Consider the following 14,673-nt stretch of genomic DNA (forward strand, 5'->3'; position numbering starts at 1 on the left):
CAAATTGATTTATTCTACAGAATTTACTCTAATAGAATTTACTCTAAAAAAATCGAGAAAATCGCTAGGTCATCTTTTGATTTTTCCAGAGGCGGCTTCTTACTACCATAATTTTGTTTGCCAATAGGAGAGCAAACAAAATTGCGAGCATCTCACTACTAAGCAAGTCTTTACTATCACTAGTTTCTAAGCAGTGGCGTCGTTAGGATTCATAGAAGGTATTTTAAAAATCGAGTTCCTTTAAAATGAGGGATTTACCTTAAGCAAGTAAAGTATAACACATAATATTATATTTCAAAGAAAAGAACCAACATTTTCTTTTCAAAAATTAAATATGGCCTAGCAAACAACGTTTCTTTTAAAAATAACGTTTAAACTTGACACTATAAAGTCTTAAATAGCCTATTTTATGAATTTACAATAGCTAATTTTAGGCCAGCCTAATTGGTTATCTGCCGGGTCGAGATGTGAACAGCATCCAGCTGACATCACGCATTAATTGGAGAATCAGGCAATATTTGGACCCCCTACTTTACCGCGTTATCCTTCAAACAACCCTTATGATGACACATCAAAGGAATAGTAGGGATATTACTTGATTCTTCAATTGATTCCTGATAATCCAACGCTGGACGTGAGTTTGAACGTTTTCTTCCAATTACGTGTCGTTTACATTTGGTTCCCACTTAATCACACATGATTGAAAAAAGTTAAGATTGAAAATATCAATCAAGAACGTAGAGAATTTTAAATTAATTCTTCTATAGTTTGGTCTAAAATTTTATTTTCAGTTTTGACCTGCCCTCACCCCTCGAAAAAAACTGATGCCTGGCATAGACCCAATTTATAATCTCAGTTCTTATGATTGTTCATATTTTTCTATTATTTATTCTAAAATAATCCCTTTTTCGCCAAATATGATGCTTTGTCTAACCAAAATGATTTTGAGACACAAAAATGACCTTCTCTGAAATCCTCAATAGTGGCTAGTGGCCATATATGTAGCCACTATTGGCTAGTGGCCAATAATAACTTCATAATACCTAGGTACGTGTTTCTGTAACAATATAACGTGGTCTAAAGAGATTAATTTTTGCTATTAAACGACGCTTAAGCTTCAGAGCAGTACATCTCAACGGCCGGATTTTACGGGGGGTTTTGTTCATCATCGTTATCACTGAAAATGCCAACTGGAAACATGCACAACAATATATGTCTTTGAAAAAAGAGGGGAAATAATTCATTCAATTTTTGATGAAGAAGATAAGCATGAGCTATAAAGTTCTTAGGTGTAGCGAGCACCAAATTCAAAACAAAAAAACGTGGGTTAAATACTAGCAAAAAAAAGCTAAAGATATTATGGTAATAAAGGGGTCAAGAACTTGTAGCTTTCTTTTGAAGGATTAGTTGTCTTCGGGAATCAGCCAATTACTGTCGAAAACCGTTGTAAATTAAAAAATTATCGAAGCACTGACAAAAATGTGGCACTGCCCAGAAAACTTCATAATTTTGAACCAGCCAAAAGAAAAACATTAGAAAATTGCGGTTTTAGGGTAAATTAGACATAAAATGGATAAATAAAACAATTAGTATTTTTATCTTGATGTCATTGACACTTCGAGTTTGAATAAATCATGAGAATATCAATTTGGTCTTTATAGGTCAAAGGTGCATCTCCGTCAACATATATTTTTGCAAAGAAATGAACAACTCACATCTCAAGCTTGCTAGCTGGGGCGAAAACACCTCTTCCTTGTTGACAAGAAAAATATCGAACTCCTTGTACCGTTCCGTCATTTCTGCCGTCAAAAGAATCAAGCTCCACGCCAAACCAAACGCCAGAAGAAAAACTAACTGACCCAGCATAACGGATAGTGCCGGTGCAATGGCGGCCAGATGCAACTAGTTTTACAGTTACGCGATCTCCTGGTGCAAATTCATAACAAACACTACCTAAAAAAAAAATATCTTCCCATTTTGGGTCAGTTTTTTCACGCACGCTTAGATGCCTTGAGCTTCAATGAACCCCCCCCCCATTCGTCGGGGCGCAGGCAAGAAGTTGTGCAGGTTGCTAATTGTTAACATATAATGTTTTTGTGGAAGGGATGGTCCTATTAATTTAACAGTCAAAACTGATCAATGGAGAATCATATGCAACTAGTTTGCACCAGCTTATATAAGATTTTCAACAACACCTTCATAGAGCTAAGCGGCAACAATGGATGGAGTTGTATATAGATATGCAACTTAAGATATATTTGATATACTATAAGATGCATGTATATATATATATATATATATATATATATATATATATATATATATATATATATATATATATATATATATATATATATATATATATATATATATATATATATATATATATATATATATATATATATGCATATATTTATTTACTTATTTATTACCCGTCAAAAAAAGGTACAAAAGACGGAGTACCACTAAAAAAGAAAAAAACACGGACAAAAAACAAATTACAACACATTACACATAATCGAACAAATTACAAAGACGAGAAACAAAAATTCAATTATACACTGCACTGCAGGTACGTAAGAAATTTTACTTTTTAAACTCCCAAGTACTGAAGAAACATAAGCAATATGATTGATAACTTCAATTCAACTAACCTAACCTACAGCAAAATACTTGATAACTTCAATTCATAATCAACGGACTCAATCAACTAGTCTAAATATGATAAGAGACTGTAGAAAGACTAAATATGACAAGAGATGTGCAAATAAAATTAAATGGACAGCGATTTACTGCCTTAGCAAACGGTACCAAGGGCGGGAAGAGACTTTCTCGTTGTACCGTTTAATTTGTTCAATTATAGCTGCCGTTGGGTCCGCAATTTTAAAATTTTTAACAAGGCGCGAATTTCTTGTCCATGGCGGGAGCCGCAACAAGAACTTAGCATACTTAAAAAACACGTATATATATTAATATATATATATATATATATATATATATATATATATATATATATATATATATATATATATATATATATATATATATATATATATATATATATATATATATATATATATATATATATATATATATATATATATATATATATATATATATATATATATATATATATATATATATATATATATATATTATATATATATATATATATATATATATATATATATATATATATATATATATATATATATATATATATATATATATATATATATATATATATATATATATATATATATATATATATATATATATATATATATATATATTCATTTTTTGTATGATACAGATATAGAAGCTTAGGTAGCTTCCTTGGGCTTAACTTAGGCTATGCTCTTAACTCATCCCTGAAAGTTTCATTTTCTACCTGAGCTGCTTCCAAAGATTATAAAGATCCTCTTTTCTAAAATTTAAAGTAAGGAGCGACTTTAAAACTTAAAACGAACAGAAATTATTCCGTATGTGAAAGGTTGAAGATGGGTCCGTATATGAAGACGGGTTGTTCACGGCTCGGCGGGTTCGAACACGGGTTGTTCTCGTCTAGTGCATCAAGTGTTGTGCATCAGTGCATCTAGTGCATCAAACACGGGGGTTGAAACTCCGAACCCGCTGAAACTAGACGAAACTAGACGAAAACCAGAAACTTGAAACTAGACGAGAACAATCCGTGTTTGACAGGGCCGTATCCAGGATTTTTGTTCGGGGGGGGTTTACCCGATTTTTTCCCGTGGACTTTGTCTAACATCCTCGAGCAACATTACGTTAGCTCGAGACCGTTAGTCCGCCCCTTGCGAACAAGGACGCGTCCACTAGGCATACTTTCGTATCTATAAGGAGCATTTTTTTTTTTTTTTTTTTTTTTGTAACGCAAAAACAAGACAAGCATTTACATACAGTTAAATACTACAAGCTTTTTTTTTTTTTTTTTTGCGCAAAAAGAAGCCAAAAAGTAGGCTAGAAGTAGTCTATATATTAGAATGTAGTAGTAGTAGTCTAGATAGTAGTCTATATATATAAGTAGGCTAGAAGTAGCTAAAAGTAAGGGCGAATATCTATAAAACGAAATCCAGGCGACGATTTTTCTTCCCTGCAAAAATGTCGATGACCATGTCAGGGCAGATGTCAACGTCCCTATGGACTGCAAGGAGGGCTAGGCCACTCAATCGTTCTTCTCATGTTGAATTTCTCTGCCAGGTTTTGAGCCTTCTGAGAATTGAGAAACTTCTTTCCGGAGTAGCAATGCTAACAGATAACGTCGCAAGAACAGCCAGAAGAAGAAAATCATTTGAAAACAAACTGGCAACGCGTGCCTGAAGCAAAGACACAGCACAAATAGGCCTCTCTGATACCAGAACATTCTCCCATTTGATGCATCATAGCTCAATTTTTTGTTTCAGACAGTCTGGCTCGGGAAGAATATCGCCATACAATTTAACCAATGACTCCAGATTTAATGCCTTCAGATCGACAGAAACAATTTTGGCAGGAGAAAGGACGCTGAAATTTGACAGCAGTTTCTGGTGAAGTACAAATCGTTGTTTCAGCTCAGAAGTGAAGTGGTCCAGGAAAGGAATAAAGAGCGAGGTTCTATAGTGGTTGAGAAGGTCTGGATCGTCTGCGTGCATACTCCGGTCACCTCTCGTCCCTGGACGAGTCATCTCCAGTCCTAAGTCGCTGGCAAAACGCTGAGCTTCGTCGAAAATAGACGTGAAAGCAGTAGCAGCATTTCCTCGCATTTCCTTTGTTTTTGAAAGGACAGTTTCCACGTGCCTGCATGCATCTGCCAAATCACAGTCAACTGACTGAAGAGTCTTGCACAATGGAAGCGTGAGGTAGAGAAGCTCTTTGACCACATAGAAACACAGAACAGATTGCGACTGGTTCATGGTGTCCAGCAACTGCGCCGCTTTTGCCGGAGTTTCTGCATGTCTATTCTCTTCAAGAGCTTCCAGGGATCGCAGGATTGGTCAGTACAGCTCAAGAAAACGCACGACTGAATCGTGGCGCTCCACCCATCTTGTTTTGCAGAGTCCGGTTTAAATATGTTTCCTCGAATCCGGTAGTATTTCGTTGATCTTCTCTTTTAAATTCTGTGTCCAGAGTGGGGAAGTCTGGTAAAAACTTCAGACTTTTGACAAGACTCCAAAGAAATGCTTAAACGCCAGAATAGAACATACAGAAGAGATGACCAAGTTGAAACTGTGCGCACTACAATGGACGTAAAGCACCTTCAGATACTTTTCACCTATAACAGCCTGGACACCCCTAAGATGTCCACTCATCGTTGCTGCACTGTCATATCCTTGACCAACCATCTTGTTCTAATTAAGACCAAGGCTTTCAAGAAATTGCAGGATTGATGAAGCCAGACCTTGCCCAGTCAAATCAGAAAGTGGGGTAAAACCAAGGAAGTCCTCATGCAAGTTCCCTTTGAAAGTGTAGCGGACACAAACAGACAGCTACTCGTTCTTCAGAGCATCGTCACCGTGTCTCGCCCTCAGCCGCAGTAGTGCTCGGAAGTTGCCATCATTGTGAGAAGGTTCTGGATCCGAGACCGAAATGGGGCCGGAATCGTTGGTACCACGAAGGGCAAGTTGTTACCGCCCACAAAATATCTCCGTTTCAACAATTGGTCGCAACTTCTGGCAATTTTCTTGAACCTGCGCTTTCCTAGCCGCGTCTAGTTGGTGCACGATATTGTCCTGCCTTTTCTCCGAGACATAAATGAAGTTTTCAGTCGACGCGATGCAGTTTCTATGAAACTGTGCTTGTTGGTGAGCTGTGAAGCACTCTATCACATCCTTCCAGTTCCTAAATGGTTTGGTGACTAGATTCCCCAGGCGCTGGTGGCAGTCTTCGCCAGCTGTCTCTGACGAGAACAGAACGCAAAATCTACAAAAATTAGCGTCCTCAGATGGAGAGTAGGACAACTAACTGATAAGAGCGAGCCAAGTTAACTGAAACTTCAGCTTCCGTTTTTCGGATACTGGAAAAATTTAGGAGACATCTGGAGTCCAAGGGCTCTTCAGCAAACGGAGTTTAGAATTTGAATCGAGACTGGATGATTTGTTGACAAAACAACCGATGCCATTTGCAAACAACGACAAAGACTGGGTTGGTGCAAGTGCGTGTTGCGTCGTGGTTGGTTCCAGTGTGCGTGATTCAGAAGCTTCAACTATGGCTCCAGTGTCCTTCAGATCCACAGGTGTAGATGAACGCTCCGCAGACGTCCCGCTAATGCCACTGTCAGAAACATCCCTGGTCCGCTTGGGCGCGAAAAACGACGTAATGTCACACTTCCTCTTCATGTTGAAAATCGCTCTTCTCTTAGCCAAGTCCGAAATTGAACTGAACTGAAATGACAATCTTGCACTCTCTTATACCATACCTCGAGCGCCCATTAATCCTAATTTACTATACAAGGTCAGGTGAACATGGGGTTACCTAATTGCGTAAGCTGATCAGAGCGCATATTATTAACCCTAATTTACTATGCAAGGTCAGGTGAACATGGGGTTACCTAATTGAGTAAGCTGATCAGAGCGCATATTATTAACCCTAATTTACTATGCAAGGTCAGGTGAACATGGGGTTACCTACGGTTACCTAATTGCGTAAGCTGATCAGAACCGTTAACCCACAAAATGCAATAGGATTTAGTGTGGGAGCATATTTTTTTTCTGTTAAGGTTTTGTCTTTACAGGTATTTTTTAGACTAATTTTCGACTCGGTCAAAAATTTCGGGGGGGGGAGTTCAAACCGGGTCCCCCCCCCCCCCTGGATACGGCCTTGGTGTTTGAGCCCGCTGACCCTGAAAACGTGGCTCAATGCTGCTCTCTGAAAACATGAAATTGAGGGGTGTAAAAAGGAGTCAGCTTTACATAAACTGACCTTCATAACTTGATTTTCTTAACACACGGACTTTTTTGGTTTATGCATTTAGAACTAAGTTCAATCTGATATCTATGTGCTACAAGCATAGTCCGTTTTGCCATCCTGGTTCTCATTTATTTTCATAGATTCCAGAAAAAAGTTTCGACTTCTTCGTCCATTTTGAAAAAAAATTGGCTGCATAAGAATTCTACTTTATTGGCTGCATAAGAATTGTGCTTTATTGGATACATAAGAATAGTTAAAAGCGCATATACATAGTTCAAAAACGGCATATAAAGGTAATATGTAGATTTTAAAAATACAAAAGGTAGAGCTAAAGAGGTGTATAAGCAGTCCTAACTTTTAATAGCAGAGCTAACCTCTTAAGAACGAACGATGAAAAACGTCCGAAGAACGACGATCCTTGTTGTCCCTTAAACATGGCGTTTATCCTAATACGTTGAAATGAAATACTCTAATTCCTGAACGTCAGGACTTGAATGTGAACGGAAAAATTAATTCTTAATAAACTTAAAAGGCAATGAACAGATTAAGCATAAGAATAGCTACCTTGAAACGTGCCGAAAATAGGATCAAAAATGAAACTAGTATATTATAATATCACTTTTTTAAAATTGAATTCATGGAGGGTCGACGAACATTTATAGTCTGTCTCTTATTTAAACGAATATTACGTGCCAAGCATAACACGGGGGGAGGGCTCAACCGCTCCGTAAATCCAATTATATTTTTCACTTCTTACATAAAATCAATAGCCTTCATAGAATTCACCCGATTTCTACTTTTTTGGCAAATTCATCCCCAAACCAACTGTGAATATATTTATATTCTTCAATAGCACTATGACCATGGGCTCTACAAGAAAAATCTGTGGTATATTCCTTAGAAGAGCCTATTTCTTATAAAAATAATTTTTTATTTTTATAAGCACTATGACCGTGGGCTTTACAAGAAAAATCTGTGGTATATTCCCTTAGAAGAGCCTATTTCTTATAAAAATAATTTAAAATTTTCTTGTTAAGTTTCCTCAAAATTAAGGAAGGGATATAACCTCGAGGAAGGGGCAAACGCAGAGGCGAGGGTAGCTTGGTCCCCTCTCCGAAATCCTAGATTTATAGAATTTTTCAGCCCTTCTTATTCAGATTATAATATCCTTTGTTTTTTATTATTTTTTTTATTTAAAAACCTGCTATCATAGCATAATCTCCATTGTCGTTTTTAATATTCAAGTATATCTTTCAAATATTTATTTTATTCTAAATTCAAGACTCAAAGGTAACTTACTTGACGACTGGTAAGGCCGTTCAGAACAGCTTCCATTTGAAATTGGGTGCGACCGTTTCGAAGCATGTACAGTCTGTGTACCACATATACGTGAAATCCTATTCACTGGTGCAAAAATACCTATAAAAGGACTGAACAAGTTAGAAATGTGAAGGAATCAACCCAAGAAATGTTTGGGTAAAATAGGCGCTTTTGAGACCAACATACGCCAATTTTGCATCGGATTTATGCAACAACATTATGAATCGATCCGTGGCAGATTTTGACATATCGAGGGGAGAGCTTCACTTATCTGGCAGTATTAATAGCAAAAATGGTGGATGCAGAGAAGATTTAAAAAGTAGAATAGTATAAAAGTAGAATTGTAGAAAAGTAGAAACGTAGGAAAAGTAGAAAAGTAGTAGACCAGTAGAAAGTAGAAAAGTAGAATAGGACTATGGTGTTTCTTCTCAATTGAAAAAAGTTTGGAACAATAGGAAGATAAATCTACAAATCAAGATTAGAATATTGTCATCACTGCCAATAGTGACGACAGTGGAATTTCGGAAACTATGGTCAAGTATGGTTCTGAAATATGGATGCTTCGAAAGGAGCAATAAGGTCTGTTAAATATTTTCCAGAGGAAAGATTAAAGGATAGTTTTAGATACCCATGATTTTTAGAACCAAGATCTGCGAAAAAGTGGTTCGATCTTGCTTTCTACGTCTATAGAGAAGAAAGATTGAGATGACTAGGACATTTTTTCCAGAAGAAGAATGACAAATTGCCGAAGATTGAGCTCTTTTGGCCATCCGTCTGGAGCCGAAGGAAAAACAGATCGTCCCCAAATGAGGTGGGAAAGGAACATAAGCAAGGAATTGAAGGGAATCGAAAAATCAATATATATATATATATATATATATATATATATATATATATATATATATATATATATATATATATATATATATATATATATATATATATATATATATATATATATATATATATATATATATATATATATATATATATATATATATATATATATATATATATATATATATATATATATATATATATATATATATATATATATAAATATATATATATATATATATATATATATATATATATATATATATATATATATATATATATATATATATATATATATATATATATATATATATATATATATATATATATATATATATATATATATATATATATATATATGTATATATATATATATATATATATATATATATATATATATGTATATATATATATAATTTATCTAGAATAACATTTTTTTAATTATTAGAATAACATTATTGCTTTGTTTAAACTTATTGCTTTTTTAGCATTAAGAATACGTTGAAAATGTGTCGGAAACATAAAAAGGATATTTTTCTGATTTTTGGAACATATTTAGAGCATTCGCTAAGAAAAAGTCCAAGCAGTATCCTGATTTGACAAATACCCGATTTGAAACTAATGAATCCGACGTCATTAGGGCACTGCCTTTTTGGTGCAAGATACAGTAGAGGGCTTGTCGCAAAATCGCATGCTTCACAGTATAAATAAATCTTGAAGATTTAATATAAATAGATATTATACCTATATTCAGATCTAATAAATAATACATTGAATATATAGATCTACAGACATAAGATACAAAAATAAAAAAAAATAACAAGCACAAAAAGAAAAATAGAAGTACTATTTAACCCTGATTCACACGAAGTAATATTAAAACCAAACCAAAGAATAAACGCTTTATATTGTTAATTAAAATTAACAAACAATCACACTGTATAAAAATTCCTCCCTATAAACCCACGGCTATACAACCCAATCGTCCTCTAGTCCCAGAATGCCTATTGCTTATTAAATTTTAACATATACGGAAAAGAGCTCTAACATTTACTCGTTCAGTTCAACAACCTAAGTTGACACATGGGAGGCAGGGAGAATACCTATCGCATGAGTAGACTGAGTAGACATGAATAGGATATCATACTTTGATTAAGCATAAAATTCTAGTTTGAATTTAAGGAGCTTTGGGTTGTTAAGTCAAAGTTGTTGGACCAAGATGAAGAAAAATGCTGGAAAAGAATGAGTTTTAAATTGTGACAAATGTAAAAGGAGATAAAGCAACCATTGGTGCACCATCAATCTATATAAAAGATTCGGTTGAGAAACCCAAACTCAAATACAAGAAAAATGTGGTCAAATCTCAAATCTGTGCAAAACTAGCTTGTCTCTCTGCCAGATATTGGTATACTTTGTATGTTATTTGTATATGATTTGAGAATAAATGAACCTGAACTCTCACCTGACCAATATTTCTTCTTTTTTTATAGAGACAAGTTCCCATATAAGCTCTTCTGAGAATAATTCCACGCTTACAGCCATTTTGAGCTTTAAAGCTGGCATATTCGAAATTGTTTGATGTGGGATGTGGATAGGTGTTAATGTTACCACTACAACTATCAGTTCTTTGGAGGACCATGCCGCCTGAGGCCCACATAGCTGCGCAAGAACAATGTCTTGTCAATGCTGGGCCAATGTCTTGTCGCTGCTATACTAATGTATTGTTATTCCTGTATCAATGTCTTGTCGCTGCTACACCTATGTCTTGTCATTGCTATACCAATGTATTGTCACCGCTACACCAGTGTCTGTTCGTTGCTACACCAATGTCTTGTCCCTGCTAAACCAATGTCCTGTCATTGCTAGGCAAGTGTCTTTTCACGGCTACACCAGTGTCTTGTCACTTCTACATAAATATCGTGTCGCTTCTAAACCAATGTCTTTTCCAATCTTCTTTTTTTCTCCAAATCATTCCTTTTTTTACGTTTGCAATTTTTAAAAGGTACTTTATCACCATCTCTGTCGTTTCTCTTTCTAAATGGAAGACTTTCACTTGTTCCTCATAGAATATGTCATATTCGAGGGTTTGTGGTAAGTCCAAACTCTTCATACAGCCATATACTCGGGAAGAATCAATCACGTCCTTGATTGTCTTTCGACTTGTCTTTTAGTGCATTGCATTTTACAAGAGAGCGATCAGGTAGACACATAGTACAGATAGACAGCGACAATGCTAACATGTCACTGGATTTATTTTGGATGTTATACTGGATTTGCGATTTAAATTCAATTCAAACTTTTTATTTCCTCCGAATACGAAGAGTAAAAAAAATAAATAAAAATAATAATAACCGCTAATCAACAGGCCATAAAATTAAGTACGCAAAGGCCTTCAATCAAAATTACCACACAAATTAACACTTCATTCAATAGATAATAAATTAACACTTAAAATTAACACTTCACAAATCAACACTTCATTCAAAAATTAAATCAAATAAAATAAAATAAATTAAGCTTCGTGCGCAGCTCTATATAAATTATGAGAAAAAACAGGTAAATTGGATAAAAATTTCTTTTGCTTTTTCTCCAAAACATCAACAGGGTTTTATTATTTTATATGTGTTCATTAAAAAATTATTTGATTCAGATTTAGAAAAGCGGTAAAGGAACTTAGAAAAACTAAAAAATGTGGTTTTTACATGCGCAAAATTACTAATTCTAAAAAACGGGAGAAGCGAGGAAAAAAGTAAAATCTGAGGCAAAGCGACTGTATTATATACCCGAGCCAGTGATTTCCGAGAAAGAAGATCACGAAGAGGAATTACTGCCCCGAAACTAGACGCTACTCTGCTTTTAACTGCTTTAGAAATAGAAGCACGGCATAGAGCTAAAGTTCGTCCATAAGGCACACCAAGATATAAAGAAGATTCCAAAGGTTTTAAAATACTATCATAAAATACGAACAGAAATTTCTGAATTAACGAGATCACTAGCCTTAGGACCAAGAATTAAAAACTGACACTTTTCAGGGCGAAAACGAAGTCCATGCTCACTAAAAACCTTTGCTAAAAAATCTACATTTTGTTGAAGTGACTGAAGTGATCGACTCAAAAGGAGTAAATCATCTGCGTAAGCAATCCACGACAGAACATAACCTTTACCATAAATAAAAGTCAACTGAATTTGATCAAATAGTCCCGAAACAGTAATATTGAAAATCAAAGGAGAAATAATTCTTCCTTGTCTCAGCCCCCTACATAACTTAACATTATAATCACTAAACTGATTCTTCCACTTAATACGAGAGGAGCCATACCACTTTTTTAAAACCAAAACTACTGGTAGTGGGACATTATTCTTCAGAAGCGCAGTCATAGCCCAAGAATGGATAATTGAATCATACGCCGCCGCAAAATCTAACGCAAGTGTATAAACTCTATCCCATTGCTTACAAAAGGATGAATACTAGGTTTATTTGTTCAAAGTAATCAAAGTAAGTTCGGTACTCTGGCCTGGGTAAAGTATAAGTTAGTGCGTTTGGAATTACATATTCATGAATCTTGCAATTGCAACTGGGGCACCACCTGCCTAGATTTGGTGTAAATTGTAACTTAATTTTACAGATGTGCGTCAAGCCAAAATAAAATAACAAAAATTCTAGCTAGCCCCAACCTCCTCTTCCCACCAAAAATTACAGGATCTACGACTCGCTGAAATACTTAACTTCAAGTTTCATAATGCTAACTTCATTTCAAACTAAAAACTGAAAATTTCCAGCCGATGTTCTACTTTACGTCAGGAGCATAATTGAAATTTACGTCTGCCTCAATTTCCTTCATAAACTTAGCCCCAAAAATTCTAATTTTGCCAACTTTCTATCTGAATAAACACCTATTATTAGTCTAAAAAAAATTTTTACCAGAAAAACGATGAGCTACTAAATAGAAAAGCTCCATAAGTACATGGAGTAAAAATATTCTATTTCCAATTTTATAAAATTATCTATTGGAAATAATGAACACCGTAAATGATATGACACTAATAGCTACTACTCTTTCGATTTTCAACGAAGAGGGACATGACCCCCTCGTGAACACAAGATAATAGCCCCATTGCAAGATGAGAGACTATTAAACGCTCATAAATACTGCCGAATTATATTTGCCGAGAAGGATGAAAATATAATAAAAGAGGTCTTGGAAGCAATATATATCCAGCCATGTCACGTCACATTAGATTCATAAGAGATGACTTACAGGTTTTGGATCCCAATTGGAATGTTGTAACAGAAGATAGCTTACAAGGACTATAAGGACAGCTTACAAGATCGTAGCAAGAAATAAATTATAGGCGTAGGTCTAGGAGAGGGTTTAGTAATTTAACGCACTTCTCTCGAATGAATGATTTCTGAATTCTATCATATTTTATTAGTCCTATGAAAAACTATTAAAAAAGCCTAGCAAAGAAATATTCTCAACTACACATCACGTCAGGTTCACAAGTGATGAATTATTAGTTTTGGATCCCATCTGGAACGTTATTACTAGATACGCCTACATTAAAGATAGCTTACATCATATTAGAAGGGATTACATTTACAAGTGTAGGCAAAAGAATAGTCTTGGAGATTTAGTCTCCATTTAGGGATTAAAAACCCTCTAGGGCAGAAGTTCCAAACCAATTTCGGGCCATGCCCCACAAAGTCACTTCTAAAATCCTGATTCCCCTTGTGATATTTAAATTTTTATTCAAAATTTTACGTGTATTCACCCGAAGGAAGCTTAAAATACCATTAACTTGATATCTATTCGTCTTCTAGGCTTTTTTCTAGGCTTTTTTTTATTAATGAAATATATTATCTGAACACAACACTTTTTATAGGTTGTCTTCTAGGCTTTTGTTTTTAAGGAAAAATATTATCTGAACACAACACTTTATAGGTCGTCTTCTAGGCTTTTTTTATTAATGAAAAATATTTGCTGAACACAACACTTTTTATAGGTCGTCTTCTACGCTTTTTTTTTATTACTGAAAAATATTATATGAACACAACACTTTATAGGTCGTCTTCTAGGCTTTTTTTTATTAATGAAAATATTATCTGAAAACAACACTTTTTATAGGTCGTTTTCTGGGCTTTTTTTTATTAATAAATAACATTATCTGAACACAACACTTTTTATAGGTCGTCTTCTAGGCTTTTGTTTTTAAGGAAAAATATTATCTGAACACAACACTTTATAGGTCGTCTTCTAGGCTTTTTTTATTAATGAAAAATATTTGCTGAACACAACACTTTTTATAGGTCGTCTTCTACGCTTTTTTTTATTACTGAAATATATTATCTGAACACAAAACTTTATAGGTCGTCTTCTAGGCTTTTTTTTATTAATGAAAATATTATCTGAACACAACACTTTTTATAGGTCGTTTTCTAGGCTTTTTTATTAATAAAAATAATTATCTGAACACAACACTTTTTATAGGTCGTCTTCTAGGCTTTTTTTATTAATGAAAAATATTGTCTGAACAAAAACTTTTTATAGGTCGTCTTCTAGGCTTTTTTTTATTAATGAAAAATATTATCTGAACCCAACACATTTTATAGGT

General features: G+C 34.5%; 1 protein-coding gene across 2 annotated transcripts in view; it reads right to left on the bottom strand.

Moving 5' to 3' along the window:
• The window catches only part of LOC148942614 (CAP-Gly domain-containing linker protein 4-like), a 208,731-nt gene that overhangs the window by 56,052 nt on the left and 138,006 nt on the right, over positions 1–14,673 (bottom strand). For both annotated transcript variants that reach the window (XM_089102485.1, XM_089102484.1), the window contains exons 8-9: positions 8,203–8,322; positions 1,716–1,953 (exon numbers count right to left, since the gene is read on the bottom strand). In XM_089102485.1, the coding sequence (XP_088958611.1) occupies positions 1,716–1,953; positions 8,203–8,322 (358 nt within the window). The remainder of the gene's footprint in view (positions 1–1,715; positions 1,954–8,202; positions 8,323–14,673) is intronic.

Source organism: Artemia sp. Qi Xiang Cuo, chromosome 16 (genome assembly GCF_049724085.1).
Source record: "Artemia sp. Qi Xiang Cuo chromosome 16, ASM4972408v1, whole genome shotgun sequence".
In the NCBI taxonomy this organism is placed as follows: domain Eukaryota; kingdom Metazoa; phylum Arthropoda; class Branchiopoda; order Anostraca; family Artemiidae; genus Artemia; species Artemia sp. Qi Xiang Cuo.